This window comes from Pelodiscus sinensis, chromosome 10 (assembly GCF_049634645.1).
Source record: "Pelodiscus sinensis isolate JC-2024 chromosome 10, ASM4963464v1, whole genome shotgun sequence".
Lineage (NCBI taxonomy): Eukaryota > Metazoa > Chordata > Testudines > Trionychidae > Pelodiscus > Pelodiscus sinensis.
Window position 1 is genome coordinate 30,319,875 of NC_134720.1, and position 25,377 is coordinate 30,345,251.

At 43.5% G+C, this 25,377-nt stretch overlaps 1 protein-coding gene and 1 long non-coding RNA gene across 11 annotated transcripts in view; one reads left to right on the plus strand and one right to left on the minus strand.

Moving 5' to 3' along the window:
• LEKR1 (leucine, glutamate and lysine rich 1) overlaps positions 1-25,377 on the plus strand; it is a 144,222-nt gene that overhangs the window by 40,095 nt on the left and 78,750 nt on the right. For 9 of the 10 annotated variants that reach the window (XM_075937768.1, XM_006123470.4, XM_075937767.1 and 6 more), the window contains 2 exons: positions 15,656-15,775; positions 16,460-16,635. In XM_075937768.1, coding sequence (XP_075793883.1) covers positions 15,656-15,775; positions 16,460-16,635 — 296 coding nt within the window. Of the gene's footprint in view, positions 1-1,537; positions 5,407-6,584; positions 6,791-15,655; positions 15,776-16,459; positions 16,636-25,377 lie in introns of those variants that run through there. The other variant, XM_075937772.1, reaches the window with a different exon arrangement.
• Positions 15,496-19,237, minus strand: LOC142830781 (uncharacterized). The gene is made up of 3 exons (XR_012906256.1): positions 19,117-19,237; positions 18,141-18,334; positions 15,496-15,813 (listed from the first exon to the last, which is right to left on the minus strand). It is a non-coding gene; the product is annotated as an uncharacterized LOC142830781 (long non-coding RNA).

A 25,377-nucleotide genomic window follows, 5' to 3' on the forward strand; every position in this document is an offset into this window, starting at 1 on the left:
GCCCCCGCATCCACGGTGCTAGGAGACAGTTGGGCCAGCGAGACCCCCAACCCTGAGCTTCTCCTCACCCTTCTTTCCCTTGCCTCCCCCTGCCAGCTCTCTCCTCCCTGGTTTCCCTCTCCCCTCTCCCATCCTCCTTCCTCTCCTCTCCCACCTTCTTTCCCCAGTCTCACCTCAGTTTCATTCTCCTCCCACCCCAGTTTTGTTCAATAAACAGGCTTTGTTGTAATGAACACATGTGTCTTTTATTGTACAGAAGGAAGGGGGGGTTAGGAAGGGATAAGTAGAAGGATGTGAGGGAGGAATGAGGCACAAGCCCCCACTGGGGCACACCAGGGAGACTTACTGCCTGCCAGGCTTGCAACAACAGATCCAGGAGAAGCACTAGAGTTCCCAGGGCGAATCTGGCTCCATGCTGCAGAGTACTGTGGTGTCCTGAGTGAGGGCAACCAGAGCACGCAGAGAAAAAAATACTTTGCTGTCCGTCAGCGAGGTAGACAAGCAAGCAGGGAAACCTTAGAACCGGCTGCCCAGAGGGGTCCCTTTAAGCACAGGTCTCCGATACCTTGTGTGGCTGTTGCCTGAGGCTAACTCCTGACCTGATGCCCTGCCAGAACCGGTTCCAGACAGCCTTAAATGCGATTCAGCATCCTATCAGTGTGAATGCGCTATTTTGAAATTGCAAAACGCTATTTCAAAAAGCATTTTGAGACATGCAGAAGAGTGTCTTTATTTTGTTATTTGATACACATATATAAGAAGGGATGGAATTTAACAATAGTAGATGTTTGCATTTGCTTCATATTTCCCTGTGTTATTCAATGGGGACCCAAGGTAAAAGTTTGTTACTGCACACTGAGATCACCCAGAATTCATCCATATAGAGCTCTAGGAGACTTTCCTACATATACTCTGCAATCCTCTGCCGAAGGTTCCTTGGTGGAGATGCTTTGTTTCTTCCCCCATTGTAGGAAACTTTTTGTGCCAGTCACAAGTTATTTCTGGAAAGCAACATACAGGTGAGCAGCATATACACAAGTTCTGAAGCTACATGCATGCAGGAAATGCACCCTGGCATCTTCTGTTACCTTCAATAATGTGATTTCAGCTTAAATCACCCCCCCCCCCATGGAAAAAGGGCCAGTATTCCGAACAATTTCTCCAGGCACTTGTACTGATCACACCCAGACTCTTTGTCCCATCATACAACTCCTCTCCACCTTCCTCCCCCAGGCTGTATTCACTATGTTTAGTGCTCTAGCCAAGTTGTTTGCTTGCCAAAGGAAAATGAGAAAGAAGTGTATGTAACTTTTATGATTCAAGACTGTGAGTGCACACATGATATCGACTCCTATGTATTTTTTTCTTTTGCAGATGTACCCTTGAAAGGCGGCTCTTACACATTGCTGGTGCACCTCAGTCAGATAAGGAGGCAAACAAGAAGTCAGAAGGTCCTGTTTTGAGAAGTGCTGCCATCGTCAGATCATGCCAGTGGCAAGCACAAAGTATGGAGAGAGACAGTAAATGAGAAAGTACATATGGATAGCCAGGGGAGAAGACAGTCTCAGGAGAGGAGAATAAAGTTCATGGAGAATCAATCAGAGAAGCATGGTCTCTGATTGTGCTGCAGGTGGAACAGATGCATGACAGACTCCCCCTAGCCCCTACAACCAATACAGACCTGTTTTCCTTTCCCTCCCAAACTCCTGCTGAACATTCCAATCCTCCTACTCTTTTGGTCTAGAAAAAAGTCCACCATGGGGATTGCAGAAATGTGAATGTGCAGGACCATACACTATGATGTGCAGGACATACAATATGATGGGGATTTATTTAGCTACAACTTCTCTAGAGAGAGATCTTGGAGTCATTGTGGATAGTTCTCTGAAATCATCCACTCAGGCTATGTCTAGACTGCAAGCCTCTTTCGAAAGAGAGCGTCTAGACTGCACGCGGAATTTCGAAAAAGCAAGCCGCTTTTTCGAAAGAAAGCACTCAGTGAGTCTGGATGCTCTCTTTCTAAAAAGCCTGTTTGCTTTCAAGAACGCCTTCTTTCGAAAGAGCACTTCCGAAAGAAGGCGTTCTTCCTCGTGGAATTAGGTTTACCACTGTCGAAAGAAAAGCCGCGTTCTTTCGATTTAATTTCGAAAGAACGCGGCTGCAGTCTAGACGCAGGTGAAGTTTTTTCAAAAAAAGGCTACTTTTTTCGAAAAAACCCCTGAGTCTGGACACAGCCTCAGTGTGTAGCAGCAGTCAAAAAAGCAAATAGAATGTTAGGAATAATTTAAAAAGGGAAAGAAAATAAGGCAGAGAATATCTTATTGCCTCTATATAAAACCATGGTACGCCCACATCTTGAATACTGTGTACAGATGTAGTCGCCTCATCTCAAGAAAGATATATTGGCATTGGAAGAGGTTCAGAAAAGGGAAGCAAAAATGATTAGGAGTTTGGAACAGGTCCCATATGAAGAGATTAAAAAGACTTGGACTTTTTAGCTTAGAAAATAGGAGACTCAGGGTGGATATGATAGAGGTCTATAAAATCATGACTGGTGTGGAAAAAGTGAATAAGGAAAAATTATTTACTTATTCTCACAATATAAGAACTAGGGGTTCTTCGAGTAGTCCCTGTTGGTGCTCCACTCTTGGTGTCGGGACCAATACCAGCGCTGCGGCTCGGAGAGCTGTCATAGCCATGCTTTGCCGGACCGCACATGTGTGGCTTCTCTGCAGTGCCGTTCGCGCCTTTGATCAGTTGCGCGTGGTCCGGTAACTGATCAGTTCCTCTCAACTGCCTCCAGTCGCGGCCGGAGCTCCCTTTGTTCTTCTAGTTTCTCTTTGAAGAGAATGATCTTAGTTTATTTCCATCTGTAAATAGTTAGAAGTTTCTTGTTAGTTGTGTTCCTGTTCTTAATTTCTCTCTCGTTTTTTTTTTTTTTTTTTAAAAAGAATTTTTCTCTTCAGAATTATTTAGGAAGCCTCTACGGCTAATTGTAAAAAAAAAAAAAAAGAAAAAAACCCTGAAACTGACATCAAAACAAGCAACAGAAGACGGGGACTAAACGGAGTGTCGTCACTCAGCCACCTTTACCGGCTCCTTGACAATGCCGGTGTTCACTGGTTTTAAGAAGTGTTCGCTCTGCCGTGAAGCCATGCTGGTTTCATGGCCGTGAAGCCATGAGGCTTGCATTCGGTGCCTGGGCAAATCACACGTCCCACAGAAGTGCACCTGCTGCTGCAAGCTCATGACCAGAACTCGGAGGGAGCAGAAAATGAGGCTCAAAATGCTAATGTTTGGCAAGGCATTGCAACCTGATAGCATGCCTGCCACAGCCATTACTAATCCCTCCAATCACAAGCGGAGAGCGGCTTCTCCTGGGCCGGCCGTTTCAAAGGGGTTGAAGCCGTCCCCAACACGCTCCCTTCCGTCAGCAACTTCCAAAAACTCTGCAGCCTCCAGAGTGCCCTCTGCGGGGTCCCAACACTCTGCGGGCCCTAGAACAAGAGGGTTACCATCTCTGCCAAGAGCGTGGGCTGCCTCGGTATCGACATCAGTGCCAGTGCTGAAACTGATGAGCAAGCCAGCACCACCTTCAGCCGCGCCGCCTCTGACAACAGCGCCGGTGCTGCAACTGACAAGCCAGCCGGCACCGGCTTCAGCGGCCCCTGTGGCACGGGAACTTGCTGTGCCAGCCCCAGCCCCAGCACCGGCGGCACTGGCAGCAACACCGGCACCAGGCATACTGCTGGTGCCAGCAACACCACAGCTGCAATTAATCTCCCCAGTGCCAGTCTGCCCTCACTTGGCACCGAGCTCCCCAGTTGCCATGGAAACTGACAGATTCAGCACCTAGAAAAGCACTGGGAAAAACTCTTGCAAGAGAGAGGTCTGTCTCTCCAGCTTTTTCTCCGGGACCATCCCCCTTTCCACCAAGGCATCAGCGGTACCTTGGGTATAGTGTTTCTCCCATCCATGTCACATACAGACGATGCAATTATAGAGACACAGTGTATCTAGAAGCACGATGGTCCTGCTCACAATTTCATTCACCCAGATGATCATCGGTTGTGGTAGCCCACTTATGCAGGATAGGGGTGATGATATTCCCCTATTTAGGTGATTGTCTTGTCAGGGGCCACACGTATATGGAGGCATGTCAAATGGTAGCAACAGTATCCAAGATATTCTCATCTCTGGGCCTTCTCATAAATGTGAAAAAATCATCACTCTCAGGATCTGATCTTTATAGGAGCACGACTCGACTCAAATGTGGAACATGCTTAACTACCAAGGGAACATTTTGCAGCAATCCAGGATCTTGTACACACTCTGACGCATGCGCCAACGATTCCCACACGCATTTGTTTACAACTAATGGGCCACATGGCTGCCTCCACCATCATGGTACAAAACGCAAGGTTACATTTTCACTGCCTCCAACATTGATTAGCCACGATTTACATTCTAGCAAAACACAGCATTCACAGACCAGTAGTGGTACCGCACCACGTATGAGTCCCTTCAGTGGTGGACCAAGCCAAACAACCTCTTGGCAAGCATTATGTTCCATCACCCACAACCTACAAAGCAAATAACCACAGATGCTTCTCTTACCGGCTGGGGAGCACACATGGGAAGCCTTAAGGTCCAAGGTTGCTGGTCTACACAGAAAATGCTATTGCATATCAATGTGCTCGAGTTACAGGCAGTACGACATGCTTGCAAACATTTTCAGCCTCAGATAAGGAATATGATGACCAGAGTCCTAATGGGCAACATTGCAACCATGTTTTACATCAACAGGCAGGGAGGCACCTGATCTCATTATCTCTGCGTCGAGAGCATCCGGTTATGGAACTGGTGTATCCACAACACTGTTTTAACAGCCTCCTATTTACCAGGTGCCGACAACTCGATAGCGGACTCACTCAGCAGACGTTTTCCCCACAATCATGAGTAGGAGATCCGCACAGACATTGTAAATAATATATTTGCCTGGTGGGGGTTTCTGACAATAGATTTGTTTGCAACAGAAAACAACACGAAGTGTCCCACCTATTGTTCCAGAGCGGGAATAGGACGTCACTCATTGGGGGATGCTTTCCTTCTCCACTGGGGAAGGTTGCTGTTGTACTCTTTTCCCCCAGTGGTTCTAATACCCAATATCCTTGAGAAGATCAATATGGAATTGGCTTGAGTAATTCTTAGAGCCCCAGCATGGGCTCGCCAACTCTGGTATTCAATGCTCCACCAAATGTTGATAAGGGCACCATACACCCTACCTCTTCTCCTGAATCTCCTGACCAGGACAACGGATCGATGAGCCACCCGAGATCCTACACCTCACGGCATGGATGCTGGTTGGTTTAACTATTCCGAACAACTCTGTTCACAACGGGTCAAGTAAGTGTTAATGCATAGTAGAAAAGAATCTATATGAGCGACGTATATAGCTAAATGGACCAGATTCCGGGCATGGCGTGCGAGCAATAATCTAGACCCTCACTCTGCAACCTTAGCTCACATACTGGCTTACATCCTACGGCTCCTTGACAATGGACTGGCAATAGCTTCTTTACGGGTGCATTTAGCAGCAATTAGTGCTTTCCACTGTATGGATGAGCGTTTTTCTTTATTTGCTCACCCTACTCCAAAAAGGTTTCTGAAAGGGCTCACAATCCTCAGTCCACCTCAGAGGCTGCTGCCTCCCTCGTGGAATCTGGACTTAGTTTTGGAAGCTTTGACTTGCCCCCCCCCTTTGAATTCCTAACCACAATTCCACTACACGTACTTACCATCAAGCTTTTGTTTCTTTTAGCCCTTACCTCAGTTCATAGAGTAAGTGAAATAGCGGCCTTCATGGCTTCGCCCCCTTATACAATCTTTTCTAAAGAATCAGTAACACTGAGATCCCACCCAGCATTTATTCCAAAGGTCTCTTCTGATTTTCACATCAATGAACTGGTTGTCCTGCCTTGCTTCTTCCCTAAACCCCATACCTCAATGCAAGAAGCAACGCTGCACACACTCAACGTAAGGAGAGCTTTGACATTTTACATCGACGGAACACGGGACTTTAGGAAAACGGACCGTTTGATAGTATAATTAGCAGACTGTTCAAAGGGTCAACCATTGACTTCTCAGAGCATTTTGAGACTGGTAGTTTCATGCATAACGATGTGTCATTCTATACATAACAAACCTTTACTGTATCCTCCTAAGGCCCATTCCACCAGAACAGTGTCTACTACTACGGCCTTTCTGAGAGGAGTCCCATTTTGTGACATTTGCAGGGCAACAACATGGTCCTTTAACGTCACCTTTATGAAGCACTATGCTATAGTTGATCATTTTGCTTCAGGCTCCGTGGTGGCTATGACAGTAATCACAAATCTTAATTCTGGAGCCCTCTGGCAGTTTGGGTACTGCTCTGAAGTCACCAAGAGCGGAGCACCCATGGGGACCACTCGAAGAAGAAGTTACTCACCCTGTGAAGTAACAATGGTTCTTCGAGATGTGTCCCTGTGGGTTCTCCACGACCCGCCCTCCTCCCCACTCTGGAATTGTTTTTTCTTTTTCAGATGAGCGGGTCAGAGGAACTGAGCGGTTGCCGGACTGCGCATGGCTGATCAAAGGCGCGAACAGCATTGCAGAGAAGCCACACATGCGTGGTCCGGCGAAGCACAGCTCTAACAGCTCTCCAAGCCATGGTACCGGGACAGGACCCGGCACCAAGAGTGGAGCACCCACGGAGACACATCTCGAAGAACCATCATTATTTCATAGGGTGAGTAACTTCTCACAAAACGAAATTAATAGGCAGTAAGTTTAAAACAAACAAAAAGAAGTTTTTCTTCATTCAGCGCACAGTCAACCTGTGGAACTTCTTGCCAGAGGATGTTGTGGAGACTAGGACTTTAACAGGGTTCAAAAAAAAAGAGCTAGATAGATTCATGGAGGTTAGGTCCATAAATGGCTATTAGCCAGGATGGGTAGGAATAGTGTCCCTAGCCTCTTGTTTTTCTGGAAATGAATGACAGGAGAGGGATCACGTGATGATGATGACCATTAATCAGCTGTCAAAGACTGTGACTTTGAGTAATGCACAGGAAATAGATGAGTTTGCAGCAATGGAATTCCCTAACTGCAATGGGACAATAAATAGGTACTGTAGTGGGGTGGAGTGGCCACCCACTGAACCACAGGTGGAGAAACCCCTCTGGGAGCCATTTTGGGCCCCAGTCTAGCCCCGCCCCCTCACCTGACCAGAAGCTAAGGGGCGGGGCTAGGACTATAAGAAGACTGCCGGGGAGCTCAGTCAGGGCCCAGCCTCTGAAGGAGACGGAGGCCTGTCCAGAGCTCCTGCCTGGGGAGGCTGAGACCTGGCTTAGGCCTCCCTCAGCTGCCTCCCCAAAGGTCAGCCAAGGCTTCCCTGCCAGGGCTACAGAGGCCTGGCCAAGCCAGCCAGCAGAACTACCCGTGGATCCAGAGGACTGGCCCGAGCCGGTGGACCGGCTGGAACCCCGATGGTTGCCGGAACCCCGGGGCCAGACGAGCCCGCGGGACACTGCAGAGCTCCAACCCCTTGACCCCTGGATTGGGCCGGCCAGACCCTGCTGGGACGACACTGCCCTCGACGCCCTGATGGACCTTCTGGAGGTACAGGTACCTGGGAAGGGGGAGACAAGGAATGGCCCAGGGGATAGCACGGGCTGAGAGCAGCCCTCGGCCAGCCAGTTGCCGCCAAACTGCTGCATTCAGGGCCCCTGGGCCGGGGCGCAGGGTAGTGGGTGGGCCTGCGCCCCCCCTGCCACCCTCTAGTCCGGTGGCAGTCTCCCCCTCACCGCTGCTGTGGGTGCACTCCTGGCCTCGCTCCGGAACTAGGAGTTTCTACAGACTTGTGTTTGGTAAACTTATTCCCCAGTGGCCCGGGCCTGAAGCAAGGCTGGGCGCGCAAACTATTGCCTCTTAATCCCGACCTGAAGCAAGGTCGGGAATAAACTCGCTGCCCTGGACTATTGTAAGGCACGGTAGCGCAGTGAGACAGGCGTATCACCCCATGCCGGAGACGGGGGTACTGCCTCCTGAAGACCTACCGGCCTATCACAAACCCCCGGAAGGGGGAGGAGCTCAGGCTGTTGTGGGCATTGCCGGAAGGCCGTGTCCTGAAAGGGATCCCGCCATCTTCCGGCAGATCTAATTCCCCGAACCGACGGCAGGTGGCGCTGTGGCGGGGTGGGAGCCCACTACAGGTACACATCCCAATCTTAGTCCCTGACTATTGTACCCCAACGATGGAGTATACCAATGGAAAGGGCTACTTGTCCATGGTATTGCAGGTGCTGTTCTTTCCTTCTGGCTCCCCTCATCAGCTACAGCAGTATCGACTGCAGACTTGATGGAGTGATTGCATTTGGGGCTTGTCTACACTGTAGAGTTAATTTAGGTTTCATTCCCCTACAAAACCTCTTGAATGTTGTGGTACTTTTAATATGAATGCTTGTCATTCAGGAGATGCAGGCTACAACTCATGTTAGCACAACTTGTCAACAGCTAATCCAATCACTGTAGCCCAGGTATAGTTTGGCAGTGTGCCCATTCTTACTCAAGTTAAGTTGAATTGAGAGGAGTTAATTTTTAGAATAATTAAGTTAACTCCAGTGAAGACTGAGAACTAAGGGAATGAGAAGAAGGAGAGGAAATAAGATGTGTAAAGTGTGTGTGTAATATGCATGTCCCATCAGTCTTGATAATTGTAATGTAATCTTCTTGCCCCTGGATTGTCATCTCTTGCTTTTCAGTCTGTGTTAAAATCCTCAGGGCAGGGACTTACACCATAGTTTCAGTATTTGTTTTTAAAGTGCCATTGTGTTAGATCACTGTCAGATCCAAAGAGAAGAAAGTGCTTTATATAACTTGGAAGCGACTCTGCTGGCTGGTTAAGGAGACACATTGATGCAATATACTTCAATGGCGTCTCATATGATCTTTCAACTGCGTCTTTACTTCAGTAGTTCTCTGATCCAGAAATCTGTTGACTTCATTTTTTGAAGGAAAAAATATATAAAAGTACATAAATGCATATTAATCATGGCTGATCTTTAGTTAAGGCTGGAACCTCAAAACAGTTCTGGTACAGAACTTTCAGACTAATCTCCTTAAATCATCTTTAGCAGTAGTTATGGGGAGTAATCTGATTAATCTTAGATGTTGACCCTTTGTATCAGTGCCATTGGTCATCCTCAGTGTCCTCTGAACACAATTATAGAGAACATCTGACAAAAACAATTCTTATAAAATTTTGTTCCTTCTTTTTTAAAGAGGCACTATTAAGCATCAGACTGAAACTCTAGGTTTGGTTTAAAAAATAAATGGGGTAAGGGGAAGTGTTTTATAAAAATTATTATGAAAATCAATCCGTAAAAACTATTACAGTGGGGTTGCTTAAATTTGTTCCAGCCTAGCAGGACATGTTTCCCTACAATCCTTGAGACTCAAACACAACAACATTGTGCTCAGGCCTAAGAACCAGAAAGTACAATTGGCTGACTAAAAAATAAATGTGAAATTGACCAATTTGATTTCATTTTCCCTAGCTCAGTGAAATTCGGAGAGCAGGGTAAACTGAACAAATGCAGATAACTTGGATTTTATAAAGTTTTGGAGTTTCATTTTTGTCAGGTTGACAGAGGTACAGATTTTTTAAATTTGTAAGTACTTATTTTGACAATCTCTATCTAGTAGACATCTGACAGCTATTCAGTTAAACTTTGTACCAAGCTTTACATCATGTTGAATCTCTTCTCTTGCAGACTGGATGACAAAGACATGGCTTTGGGGTTTGATATCCTTAGTTTTTAAATCACAATTACTCTAGCTTTTCAGTAATATTATTTTGGGCAAATACATAGTAGTAGTGGCAAGGAAAACATGTACAAATAAGTTGAACATGAAATTCCCTCTGTGTATGTCTACATAGCAAAGTTATTTCAAAATAACTTTCCTAGTGTCTATACAGCCAAACCACTATTTCAAAATTAAATCGAAATAGCAGAGGGCTTAGTTTGAAATTGGTAAACCTCATTCCAGGGGGAATAGTGCCAATTTCGAAATTGCTATTTTGAAATAAGCACTGTGTAGATACTTATTTTGATATAGGGGGCCTCCAGCCCTTCCCAGGGTGCCCTGCTGGCCACTCTGGGCACAGACAGGAAAACTCCTCTTCCCTGCCTCCCTCCCTCCCCGGAGCCCTTAAAGACATAGAGTCTGGCCACAGTGTCTGTACCAGCTCCAAGCCTGCCAGCTCAGAGCCAGCAGTCACTGCCCCGACCCAGTGGCCCCAAAACATAAGCGAGCAAGCCACTGGCAGCTAGCCCTCCACCGCTCCCCAGGAGCAATCTGCCAGCTTCCAGGAGCCTGCCAGGGCCCGGAGAACGTGGGCGCCTTTCTGGTCCAGGGTGGAGATCATGGACTTTATTCAGGTTTGGGGGGATGCCCCCAATGTCTATGATCTTTGCACTAGATGGGGGAACGTGGCCGTCTATGGCAGAATAGCTGTCAGCCTGGCCAATAAAAGGCCACTTGTGAACCCAGGAGCAGGTTTGCCTGAAAATTAAGTTGGTCCCCCAACCCTGAGCCTTGAGCTTCCCCTCCCCCTTCTTTCCCTTGCTTCCTCCTTCCTGTTCCCTCCCCCCAGGTTTCCCCTTCCCCTCTCCCACCCTCTCTCTTCCCCTCTCTTGTCTCCTTTCCCCAGTCTCACCAGAGTTTCATTCCCCCCCACTGCCCAGTTTTAAATAAAGAGTTTGTGTTCATGAAAATACATGGACTTTATTTTACATCAGGAAGGGAGTTAGGCAGGGGTAAGTAGAAGGACATGAGGGAGGAATGAGGCACAAGCCCCCAGTGGGGCAGACAAGGAAGCCTTTTAGTGCTCCTCAGGGTAGAAGCTCTCCTGCAGGACCTCCTGCAGGATACTGACAGCTCCCCGATGGACCTCCCAGATGGCAGCCTGCAGAAAGTGCAGCCAGGCTTGCAGCAACACATCCACGAGAAGCACCAGAGTGCCCAGGAATAGCTTTGGCTCCATGATGCAGGGTGCTGTGGTGTCCCGAGTGAGGACAACCAGAGCATGCAGAGACAAAATGCTTTGCTGTATCTCATTGAGGTAGGCAAGCAAGCAGGGAAATCTGAGAACCAGCTGTCCAGGGGCTGTCTCTTTAAGCACAGGCCTCAGATAGCCTCAGGCAGCGGCCACACAAAGTAACTCCTGACTTGGTGCCCTGCTGGAACTGTTTCCAACCAGCCTTAAATGCAATTCAAGTCCACTCAGTGTGGATGTGGTATTTTGAAATAGCAAAATGCTATTTCGAAATGCATTTTGTGTGTAGACATGTTACTTCAAAATAAGCTATTTCAAAATTAGATATTTCAAAATAATGTTGTAGTGTAGACATACCCTCTGAGTCTAACTGTTTTCAGACCTTGATAGCTGAAGAACCATAGTAATCACAAATGACACACCATAATTTCTGGATTCTAATCTCCAGAAATTAAAGATTAATCTTTAATTAAGGATTATCATGTGATGAAACCTTCAGCACATGTCTAATCAAAATTAGCAAACCTCTTTTCCATGCTAGCTTAAAAATATTATTAATATAGGCTATTATTAATTGTAAAAAGTGTTCTTCTTATTTGTCATAGTATAATTTAGATCCAAATTCCCCCTTTTGCATATAGGGAAAGACAGAATAAGACAGATGTTAAAAGGGCAGGAAGAGGGTGAGACTTGAAGCAAAACCTGCTGCAGATGTAGAGTTTACAGATCCATTCTGGAGGTAGTTGTTCCTTCGGGTGAACCTGATAGATGTGAGGAAAGTCTTAACTCAAGTATCAGATTTTTTCATATAGAAACATATGCTGTAAATCATGAGGAACCTTTTTTGGCTTGGGGCTACACAGAAAACTCAGTCCAAGTCTGCACACAAATGAGAAGCAAAAACAAAACAAACAAACAAAAAACCCAATAACATGGCCCCTGAAATGAGAGAGAGTGACTAACTGAGGTCAGAGTTAATATTTGGTATTTACATGTGATATGGAGAAATTGAAAGTATATATTTTATGTGGAAAAATTGCAGAATTAAAAATAAACTTGTAGTGGAACTGTGGACTTCTCTGTGATATCTGGATATTAAGATACGAGAGCTAAAACTACTGTGGACATTAATGTTGGTTTAATTAGTTATTTTCTCATTTTTAGTGATTATTGTTGTTGAGAAATGCGCTTGGACATCTTTAATTTTATATTGAGGATTACTTTCCTGGGTATAAATTACTAGAGCGGGAAGAGACCTTGAGAGATCATCGAATCCAGTTCCCTGCCTTCACAGAAGGACCAAGCACTGTCTACATCAGTGGTCCTCTACACAGTGCCCACGGGTGCCATGGCGCCCACCGGGGCATTTATTTGCACCCGCCGTATGATCTGGGCCAGCCCCGCCCTCGGTGCGCAGCGCATGCGCGGTGCCACCCCCGGACGCCCGGCACGTAAGCAGCCCCACCCCCAGGTGCCTGGCAGCCCCAAAAGGTTGGGGACCACTGGTCTAGAACATCCCTGACAGGTATCTGTCTAAACTGCTCTTAAATATCTCCAGATGGAGATTCCACAACTTCCCTAGGCAATTTATTCCAGGGTTTAATCACACTGACAAGAAGTTTTTCCTAATGTCAAAATGTAAACTTCCCTTGCTGCAATTTAAGCCCATTACTTCTTGTCCTATCCTCAGAGGCCAAGGAGAACAATTTTTCTCTCTCCTTCTTGTAACACTCTTTTAGATACTTGAAAGCTGCTATCATGTCCCCTCTCAGTCTTCTCTTTTCTAAACTAAACAAGCCAAGTTCTTTCAGTCTTCCCTCATAGCTCATGTTTTCTAGACCTTTAATCATTTTTTTTTTTTTGCTTTTCTCTGGACCTTCTCCAATTTTCCCACATCTTTCTTGAAATGTGGTGCCCAGAACTGAACACAATACTCCATCTGAGGCCTAATCAGCATTGAATAGAGCGGAATAATGACTTCTTGTGTCTTGCTCACAACACTCTGGTAATGCATCCCAGAATCATGTTTGCTTTTTTTGCAACAGTGTCACACCATTGATTCATGTTTAACTTCTGGTGCACTGTGACTCCTAAATCTCTTTCAGCAGTACTCCTTCCTAGACAGTCGCTTCCCATTCTGTATGTGTGAAAGTGATTGTTCCTTCCTAAGTGGAATACTTTGCATTTGTCTTTATTAAATTTCATCCTATTTACATCAGACCATTTCTCTAGTTTGTCCAGATCATTTTGAATTATGACCCTATCCTCCAAAGCACTTGCAACTCCTCCGAGCTTGGTATCATCTGCCAATTTAATAAGTGTACTCTCTATGCCATGATCTAAATCATTGATGAAGATATTGAACAGAACCAGTCCCATAACAGACCCCTTCAGAATCCCACTTGTTATGCCCTTCCAGCATGATTGTGAACCATTAATAACTACTCTCTTAGGCTGTGTCTAAACTACATCCTTTTTCTCGAAAAAGGGATGTAAATTTAGACACTTTGAAATTGCAAATGAAGCCAGGATTGATCTAAAATAAAACCCTTTTTCGAAAGATCCTGTTCTCATTTTTTGAATACAGAATCTTTCGAAAAAGGGTTTTATTTTCAATCGATCCTTGTCTAAATGGCCGTTTTTCTTTTGAAAAGCCCCGTTTAAAAAAACCCACGGCCGCCATTATGCAAATGATGCACGGGTAATTTAAATCCCCTCTTCATTTGCAATTTCAAAGTGTCTAATTTACATCCCTTTTTTGAGAAAAGGGATGTAGTTTAGACAGTCTGAGAATGGTTATCCAGCCAGTTATGCACCCACCTCATAGTAGGTTGCATTTCCCCAGTTTATTGATATGAAGGTCATGCAAGACGTGTCAAATGCCTTACTAAAGTCTATGTATACCACATCCACCACTTCTCCCTTTTTCACAAGTGTTGATATTCTATCAATGAAAGCTATCATATTGGTCTGATCTGATTTGTTCTTTACAAATCCATGCTGTCTGTTACCTATCACCTTATTATCTTCCAGATGTTTGCAGATGGATTTCTTAATTGCTTGTTCCATTATCTTCCCTGGCACAGAAGTTAAACTGAATGGTCTGTAGTTTCCTGGGTTGTTCTTATTTCCCTTTTTATAGATGGGCACTATATTTGTCCTTTTTCAGTCTTTTGGAATCTCTCCTATCTTCCATGATTTTTCAAAGATAATAGCTAAGGCTCAGATACCTCCTCTATCAGCTCCTTGAGTATTCTAGGATGTGTTTCATCATGCCCTGGTGACTTGCAGACATCTAACTTTTCTAAGTAATTTTTAACTTGTTCTTTCATTTTAACTTCTAAACCTAGCTTATTTCCACTAGCATTCACTATGTTAGGGATCCCATCACCATCCATCTTCTTGATGAAAACTGGAACAAAGAAGTCATTAAGCACCTTGGCCATTTCCAAGTTTCCCGTTGTTGTTTCTCCCTCTTCAATAAGCCTACCTTGTTCTTGGTCTTCTTGCTCCTAATATACTTGTGGAACATCTTCTTGTTACCCTTCATGCCTTGAGCTAAATTTAGCTTGTTTTATGCCTTTGCCTTTCTAATCTTGCCCCTGCATACTTGGAAGAATGCAGCAAGGAATAAAGGAAGAAAAGTTTACATTGTAAACTTGTGTGAAAGACCACCTGTCCCTTTTCAGATCCTCTTCTTCACCTGAACTCAGATTTCCTGGATTTTTAATCAGAAAAGAAATATTTCTACATAGTCCAATTTTCTGTGTAGGTTCCAAAAATAATGTATTTGATTTGATTTATGTTGTCACTACCTTGGAAGTTGGACAGGTAAGATAAATGCTACAAAATATCGAGAACTTAACAATAATTTATTTGTAGACAAACATGTTTCCTTACATAAATGAGATCACTTTTGATTATTAAAAGTGCAAGATTTTTAAAAATCCAATTTTCTTGTCACTATAAAAGATATTTGTTTAAATAAAAATAATATACCCCACTTAAGCTTCTCTGTGCTGCAGTGTATGGTTTTGAACACATCAGGTGTACAGTTGTTTGTTTATGAAATTTCTTATACCGTACTAGATTTTAATTTTTAAAAGATAGAAGCATTTGTATAGATATTAGGTTTTGTGAAAATTTGTTCCTGTAAAATACGAATTTGGCCCCAAATTCGTAACTGACTACATCTCCTGCCCACAATCAGCAGGACATATAATTCACTTCTCTGTGTAGTCATAGACAGTCATAACAATACTACAGAAATAATTCCTAGTCAAGCAAATGCTGGACTCAGAAGTACTTCACATGACACCTTAAAAGTCAGTAGCCTCTATTTCTGGTGAACAGTGAGAGGAAATATGTACAGCAGCTGGAGATATTCCATTTCAGAATACAGTACCCCTAGTCCTAAACAGTATAACTTCTAGCATTGAAAAATGACATTTTTATAGTAAGTTTTTTCCTCAAAACTAGTGGAAGAAGTACAAAATGTAGATTTTTAGTTGTGCAAATAGTAACACTATATACCACTTTTATTTACGTATGCAGAATAAATAATTTATCTGTGCAATTGAAAGGCAAACAAAATGAGCTACAAAATCTGAATGAGGCCAGGAAACGCTTCCAAGAAGAGAAGGAAGTTGCACATAAAAAGTTAGAACTGTTCAGGTAAGTATCCCTAAATGGCAATTTGGTAGATCTGTCTCCTGTAGAAAAAAGAGGAAAAAAAGTATACTGCAATCAGTTAATATGACAAGATTTGTAGAATTATAAAATTACAAGAAAAATATGGCAAATGGAAAAAATATTTGGAAACATTTCAATATTTGCTTTTCAGAATATAGCAAAATAATACTGTGTTAAAAATATAATTTGATCATTTTCCAGATTTATTGTTGGCAATTTTCTCATTAATCTCTACAGAATAAATTAATAGAGTTAAAGGCATTTCTTGTGATATAGTAGCACTTAGAATGCAGCTGCAGTACCATATTTCTTATAGCTAGTTGCAAAGAATGATTTTAGCCAGTGCACAAGCATATAACATCTAGAAACTTTTCCTTTTATATTCTAAATCTAAAGCCATGAAAAAGAATCATAAAACATCTATTTGTCCAATCAAAAATTGTCTTCAATTTTACAGAAATAAGGGAGGACAAAAATGTTGATGTGTTGTGAAATGTATAAATATATTCAATATACTGAATAATTGTTACATAAAATATGATGGAAGGCAAAATTATTAGCAGTTTTTCTTAGTAAGGACACAATTTGAACATATCTTCCCAAGTATTTGTATTTTCTTTTTAAAGAAATGATTGATATTGTAAATATTTTTTGTTGTTTTTGCAGGAAAAGATTGGAGTACCATCAGATAACTCTAAACAAGGCTCTTTCATTACTTCCTTGTGTTAGAAAAGAGCTATCCAGTATTAAAGAAGTTGTATCTAATAAGCTAGACAACTGGACTGGACTGAAAGAAGAGATATTTGTACAAATAAAAACTATAAGCAAAGTCTCGTTGACAGGTAAATCATAAACTTGTAATAATATTTGAGTAGTAGCTCGATAGTATTCATCACCATGTATTCTTTGACAGGTTTCAGTGTGTATATAAAACCATGTATTCTTCTTCAAGTGGTCCCCGTGGGTGCTCCACTTGTGGTGTTGGGCTTGTCCCGGCACCACGGATTGGAGACTTGCATAGCCGTGCTCCCTCCGGACCGCACATGCGCGAGCAGTGGCTTGCACTGTTCGTGCCTTTGATCTGTTGCGCATGGTCCGGCCCCCACTCAGTTCCTTCCAGCTACCCTCGGTCCTGACGGAGCTCCATCTCTCCCTCAGAGTTCTCCTTACCTCACATCTGTATATAGTTATTACCAAAACAAGTTTCTTCTACCCTTACCTGTTTCGTGTTCTGGTTCAGTGTTCTTTAAAAAAAAAAATTCTTTTTACTCAAGGGCGATACACTCACTCTGAGAAATATCTGGGTCCCCAGGCTTTAAGAGGTGTGCAGTCTACCAGGAGCCCATGCCAGTGTCAGACGGGCATGAGGCATGTATATGGTGGTTGGGAGAAGCACACTTACCGCAGCACTGTCAGCATTGCTGTAAGCTGACAGCCAGAGCCTGCAAGGATCGGGACAGGCACTTGAAAAAGCTGTCAATAGACAAGACACTACAGCCTGCTGAGCCATCTACCTCTGCGGGGCACAAGCGCACCATCGTTGATAGCAAGACATCTGCTTCTAAGAAATGTAAGCCGTCCCCAACTCGGTCTCTGCCAGTGGCTCTTAGTACCGGACGGGGCTTGAAACATGGCTTGGGCACATCAGGGACAGCCAGGGCAGAGTCTCGGTGGCTGCCGGACACAAGCGGAAAGAAGCCGCCGCTGCTAGCACTGAGAGCACAATCGGCACCAGTTCCATCAGGGCCATAGAAACTGACATCTGCACCACCAGTACCAGGGGCATCGGCACCGGCAACAGGAACAGCTTTAAATCAACAAGGGAGCTTGCTGGAACCGGAGCAAGCTCCCTCACCACCTCATGCCCCGGCAGCACTGCAGGCTAATATCACGCCGGCACTGGGGGGAAGCCTGTAAACAGGCAATTGTACATCCAGGGCTCAAAAATTCTCCATCTCCAACTTTCTCACCGGGGCCACCCTTCTCCCCGCGATCACATCATCAGCATTACAATAGGGTAGGCAGCCCAGTCTCTTCTGATTGCTATTTCTGCTACAGAGAGCCAAGATATAGAGAGAGAAGGCTCTCTCTCTCTCTCTCTCTCTCTCAATCCTCATCTCCAAGGCGCTCATTAAATTACTCATGATCGCCCATCCAGTCACAAGGCGGTATTACTATACAAGGCATAGCAGTGTGTACTCTTCCAGGCATTTATTGGCAACGTGCTCAGAGCTGTACTGTGGTCATTACTACAAGGGATACTACAACCCTATTCATCATAACCGGACCTTCCAATGCTACAAGAGGCGCACATGTTGCTGTTTATCTACTGATTCTCAACACTTACCTCCAGTGCCTCAATGCAGTCATTCATCGCTTCCTCCTCCAAAAAGCCCAGTGATTCAGTTGGAGCACTCTGAGCCCAAAGAGGGTCAGTTGTCTGATCCAGAGGACCGGCAGCAGGGTGCATCACCAACAGACCACTCATCATCTTCTCCAGATGAGGCGGTGATTCTAGGTGATGTTTCCTCACCAGATGACCTGAAACAATTTCAAGATCTTTTCAAACGTGTTGCAGATAGTCGAGAGGTGCAGTTAGCAGATATTCGAATGAAACAGCACCGCCTCTTGAAAAACCTATGCCCACAGCACCAGAATAAAATTGCACTTCCTATTGATGAGGTGATCATGGAGGTGGCGGAGGAAATTTGGCAGACTCCGGCATCTGCTCCCCCAATGAGTAAAAAAGCGGATAAAAAGTATTTTGTCCCTGCTAAGGGCTTGGACTTTCTGTTTAACCACCCCCAACCTAATTCATTGGTGGTCGATGCAGTACAATATAGATCAAAAGTACCACAGTACAGAAATACCATTCCAGAAAAAGATAATAAAAAGCTAGATATTTTTGGAAGGAAAGTCTATTCTTCAGCCATGTTACTACTATGTATTGCCAACTATTCCGCTTTCCTTTCCAATCATAACTTTGATAATTATTCAAAATTGGCGAACCTTCTACAACATCTCCCTGATTCAAAAGACCATTACTCAAATCCATAGTATAAGAGGGGTACGCGTCATGCAGAGCTGCATTACAGATCGCCATGGATGTGGCGGACACAATGAGAAGATCTTCATGGTTATCATCTGCAGCAGTCCCCACGAAACTCCAGAATAAAGTTGAGGACTTGCTCTTTGATAAGCACAAGCTCTTTGCCAGCAAAATAGACGAGGCCGTGCACTCAGTCAAGGATTCCCAAACTACGCTTCGCACACTAGGGATGTATACACCCCTCTTTAGACGAAAGCATTATTATTATACTTACCAGAGACAATATGATTTCTCTTTCCATAGACAACAACCTTGACCCCTGGAACATCAACGATTCCGTCAGCATCCTCAGCGCAGACGTCAGCAGCCTAATCGTATCTCTAATCAGTCATCTGCAAAATAGCAAATTTGAAGGTGTAGTCAAGCTCCCATCTCACTTCTTTTCCAACATCGTCTAAGACCCTATTACCATCATTGGTCCACTATCACCATAAACAAATGGGTGTTGGAAATTGTAGCTTCCGGTCTCACCATTCCTTTCATTTCACTTTCCCCAACCACCCCACCCATCCTGTCCCTTTTCAGGGACCCATCTCACATGGATTGGTTGAAACAAGAGGTCCATTGTTTGCTCACCATTGGAGCAATAGAGAGAGTGCCTGAGGAATTCCAGGGAGAAGGGTTCTATTCTCAATATTTGCTTATTCCAAAGAAGAATGAAGGATGGAGACCTATCTTGGATCTACGAAATCTAAACCTATACCTCCGAAAACAACACTTCAAAATGGTCACCCTAGCTACAATTATACCAGCTCTGAATGAGGGAGATTGGTTCGCAGTCCTCGACTTACAGGATGCTTATTTCCACGTTGCAATACATGTGACGCGCAGACGATTTCTTCGCTTTACAGCAGCAGACAAACATTTCCAGTATAAAGTACTTCCATTTGGCCTGGCATGTGCTCCCAGGATATTTTCCAAAACCCTGGCAGTTGTAGCAGCTTACCTATGCAAAGCAGGGGTGATGATTTTTCCCTACCTGGACGATTGCCTGCTCAGAGGTCGCACTCATACAGAGAAGAGTGAGGCAGTAAAAATAACAACCCGAACATTCAAGTCTCTCGGTCTCATTATAAACATACAAAAATCATCACTGGAACCAACTCAGAACTTGATTTTTATAGGAGTTCAACTAGATGCAAAGGCAGCTCATGCATACTTACCTGCAGAATGCTTCCAGTCAATCCAAAACCTAACAGACACCGTCACACACCCTTCAATGATGCCAGTACCCACCTGTTTACAGTTGATGGGCCACTTGGCAGCTGCCACTCTCGTTCTGCACACAAGCTTACATTTTTAGATGTCTCCAGCACTGGCTAGCTTCAGTATACATTCCAGCGAAGCACAGTGTCCACAAGTTGGTAACACTGCCACCACACGACAAGGTGTCCCTGAACTGGTGGACCAAACCAGAAAATCTTTTGCGGGGTCATCGTCCCCATCCGTCAAAACAAATAATCACTGACGCCTCCCTTATGGGATGCGGTGCCCACATGGACAACCTAACAGTTCAAGGCAAGTGGTCCAAAGCAGAAATGTTGCTGCACATCAATATACTTGAACTATGGGCGGTATTTCGAGTGTGCAAGCATTTCAGATTGCACATAAGAGGCACAACAACAAGAGTGCTCACAGACAATGTTGCAACCATGTATTACATCATCAGACAAGGCGGGGCCCGTTCTCGATCTCTTTGCATGGAAGCAATTCGCTTACGGAATTGGTGTATCTGCAACAAGAGGTTCCTCATAGTGTTATACTTACCTGGAGTAAACAACATAATTGCAGATTCACTAATCAGGCAGTTTTCCCACGATTACAAATGGGAGATCTGAATCGACATTCTATACCGGGTCATTCGGCGTTAGGGCTTTCCATCAATAGACCTGTTTGCAACACAAACAATGCAAAATGTCCGAAATATTGTTCCAGGGCAGGAATAGGTCGTTGTTCCTTGGGAGATGCCTTTCTCCTTTCTTGGGGAACATCTCTACTTTATGCCTTCCCGCCAGTGGACCTTGTACCCAAGTTTATAGAGAAAATCACTGTGGTTGCGGCTCTCATGATCCTCATAGTTCCAGCGTGGGCTCGCCAACCATGGTATTTGATACTTCATCAGCTGTCAATCAAGACCCCATACCATCTTCCCATTTCCCCAAACCTGCTAACTCAACGGAATGGCTCCCCCTGTGGCACCCGAGACCCGAAATCCTACATTTGATGGCTTGGATGCTAAGTGGTTCACGACATTTGAGAACCTCTACTCTGACCCAGTCAAGCATGTACTAATCTAGTAGGAAGAGCTCTACACGGGCCACATACTCTGCGAAATGGGCTAGGTTTGAGGCCTGGTGTGTCAGAAATGATATCGATCCACATTGTTCACCGTTGCATAAAATACTCGAATATATACTACACTTGCAACAAGGGGGTCTATCTATAGCATCCTTACAAGTACACTTGGCAGTGATTACTGCCTTTCATCACATGATAGACAGGGTTTCAGTGTTTTCATACCCCACAACAAAACAGTTCCTGAAGGGCCTTACAAATCTTAATCCACCACAAAGGCCTCCACCACCTTCCTGGAATCTTGATCTGGTGCTAGAGATGTTGATGCATCCTCCATTCGAACTGCTGGCTACGTGCTTACAATTAAATCTCTCTTTTTACTAGCTTTGACTTCAGCACGTAGAGTGAACGAGCTCGCAGCCCTCATGTCATCACTGCCTTATACCAAATTTACAAAAGATTCAGTCACGTTAAGATCTCACCTAGCATTCCTTCCTAAAATGTGCTCAGACTTTCAAATCAATGAACCCATTGTGCTTCCCTGTTTCTGCCCCAAACCACATACTTCATCACATGAGGCAACTCTACATACCTTGGATGTGCGCAATGCACTAGCTTTTTATATGGACAGAACGTGGGATTTCCATAGAACGACTGTCTCATTGTTTCACTGGTGGCCCGTTCCAAGGGTCAACCACTCTCATCCCAACGCATTGCAAATTTAATAGTGACATGTATTACTACGTGCTATTCTATATGTAATAAACCACTCTTAGCCCAACCTAAAGCCCACTCCACGAGAGCAGTGGCCACGTCTACAGCTTTTTTAAGAGGTGTACTGTTTCGGGACATTTGCTGAGCAGCAACATGGTCTTCCAATAAAACTTTCAGGAGACATTATACAATTCTGCATCATTGGGCTTCAGACTCATTGGTGGCAATGGCAGTGCTCCCTCCTGTTAACAAACCGTAATTCTGAACCATGTTTCTCGCTTGGGTACTGCTCCAAAGTCACCATGAGTGGAGCACCCGCAGGGTCCACTCGAAGAAGAAGGAGTTACTCACCTTCGTACAGTAACTATTGTTCTTCGAGATGTGTCCCTGTGGATGCTCCACGATCCGCCCTCCTCCCTGCTACAGACTTGACTTTTTATTGTTTCAGAACAACGGGGGCTGGACCGTGCGCAACAGATCAAAGGCCCATATGCAGTCTGGCAGGAACACAACTATGTAAGTCTCTGATCTGCAGCACTGGGACGAGCCCGCACCGAGTGGAGCACCCACAGAGACTCATCTTGAAGAACAGTCATTACTGCATGAAGGTGAGTAACTTCTTCTTTTTATGAGCTGTGGTTTTAAAATTGGGAACCTAGATACTATGAACATGTTCTTTTACAAGATGCCCAAATTTTTTTGTGTACCCTGATCATGTCCAGAAGAGAGAACCCGTTTATACTTATTTGCTAAAGAGACAGCTCTGATGCTGAGCCATGTGTTTCTGCCTGAAATTGCACTGAAGAACCAGGATGACTTTGTGGAGTCATCGCTGGTTATAAAAGAGAAAAACAATAGCATGCAAAAAATTGTAAAATCACGTCTTGCAAAAATACAGTTTTTATACACATGATCAAATACTCATAGGCTAGAGTTTTTCAAATAAACTACAGAAACCCATTTTTGAAAGGAGGTGGTAGGTCCTTTATTTTAAAATCTTAGTATGATAAGATTGATTCAAAAGAATGCATTCTATGATGTAGCTGTAGAACAGCTTCTGGTTAGTCCGGCATATTTTCCTCCAATGGCTCACCTCCCAGAACAGCTATCATTTCATTAATGGAAGGTCTTGGGGCAGGATGTTTTGTTCTACATGTGTTCAGTGACACAGATTCTCTTCTTGTTATATATTTTTTTTATTTTTCTTCTAAATTCCTTTCTTCTTTGCCCTGTGCTTATTTTCCTCCTCTTTGTATTCTTTAATAACCTTTTTACAATCTTTCATACTTTTAAAAAACTCTCTCCATAATACACCCAACCAAAATCTTTCTTTTCTTTAATAAGCAACCTTTAAAAATGCTTCTCCTTACTAAGACTAACCAATCTCTATTTTTTAAAAACTCCCTTTCTTTAAGTTCTCTTTCAAAACCAAGCCAAAAATATAAAAACACAAGCACACAACATTTCCCATCCAAAAATATGTTTACAAAACAAGTACATGACCAAAAATGGAAATTGAGGGCAGGATATTAACCCTAAATAGTGTGTGTTAACCTGTCAGAGAATACATTGTAATGAGTACCATTGATCTGTATGCTACTTATGTGGTAGGATATTATAACTTTTGTGATTATAAAACTGTAAATTAAAATAATAGAAGATCGGAAACTAGGATGGCTCATGGGATAGGTGATGTGATAGACTTTCTGTTGTGGAGCTTAATGTGTCTCAAGACAGAAGTGGCTAAAATACATGATGGCTTTTTGTAACCTATGTGAAATGAATTGAACTAAGTCCAGTTACTAATGGGACAGATATCTGCATCACAACCATTGCTACACTCCCAACTGTTGTAGCTGGCACTCTAGTCCATAATTTTGTTAGGCCAGGATTTAATGGAAACTGAAGTGTGTGCATATCCTGAAAAATAGAATTATAGAACTCAAAAACTGATATATGACTATAATGTACTTAAATAGCATAGTAAGTCTGATAATAACAAGTATAATTATTTGGTGGTAAATCTTGAAAATGTCAAATATGTTAAAGGAAATTATGTGTACATAAGATTGGCCATACTGGGCCAGACCAAAGATCCATCTAACCCAGTATCCTGTCTTCCATCAGTGGCCAGTGCCAGATGCTCCAGAGGGAGTGAACAGAACAGATAACCCTCAAGTGATCCCTCTTCTGTCATCCCTTTCCATCCTTTGAGAACAGAGGCTAAGGACATGATTCCTACCCATCCTGGCTAATAGCAATTGATGACATAACCTGTATGAATTTATCTAGTTATTTTTTTAGCCCTGTTAAAGTCCTGGTCTTCGCAACATCCTCTGGCAAGGAGTTCCACAGGTTGACTGCGCTGTGTAAAGAAAATCTTCCTTTTGTTTGTTTTAAACCTGCTACCTATTAATTTAATTTGGTGACCCCTAGTTTTTAAGTTCTGGGAAGAAGTAAATAACTTTTCCTTATTAATTTTTTTCCAGACCACTCATGATTTTATAGACTTCTATCATATCCTCCCTTAGTCGCTTCTTTGCTAAGCTGAAAAGTCCCAGTCTTTTTAATCTCTCTTCATATGGGACCTGTTCCAAAAACTCCTAATCATTTTAGTTGTCCTTTTCTGAACCTTTTCCAATGCCAATATATCATTTTTGAGATGAGGCAACTGCATCTGTATACAGTATTCAAGATGTGGCATACCATAGATTTATATAGAGGCAATAAGATATTCTCTGTCTTATTCTCTATCCCTTTTAAAATTATTCCTAACATTCTTTTTACTTTTTTGAGTGCTGCTGCATATTGAGTGGATTTTTTCAGAGAACTATCCACAATGATTCCAACATCTCTCTCTTGAGTAGTTTTAGCTAAATTGTATGTATAGTTGGGACTATTTTTTTCCAATATGCATTACTTTGCATTTAAATTCATTTGCTATTTTGTTGCCCAATCACTTCGTTTTGTGAAATCTTTTTTAAGCTCTTCACAGTCTGCTTTGGTCTGAACTATCTTGAGCAGTTTAGTCTGTAATTGCAAGGATCACTTCTAGAGTCCTTTTTAAATATTGGCATACCTTAGCTATCTTTCAGTCATTAGCTACAGAAGCTGATTTAAAGGATAGATTACAAACCACAGTTAATAGTGCTGCAATTTCACATTTGAGTTCTTTCCGAACTCTTGGGTGAATGCCATCTGGTCACAGTGACTTGTTACTGTTAAGTTTATCACTTTATTCCAAAACTTCCTCCAATGACAGCTCAATCTAGTACAATTCCTCAGATTTGTCACCTAAAAAGTATGACTCAGATATAGAAATCTCACTAACATCCTCAGCTGTGAAGACTGAAGCAAAGAATTCATTTAGTGTTTCCACAATGACCTTATCATCTTTGCATACTCCTTTAGTATCTCGATCATCCAGTGGCCCCACTGGTTGTTTAGCAGATTTCTTGCTTCTGAT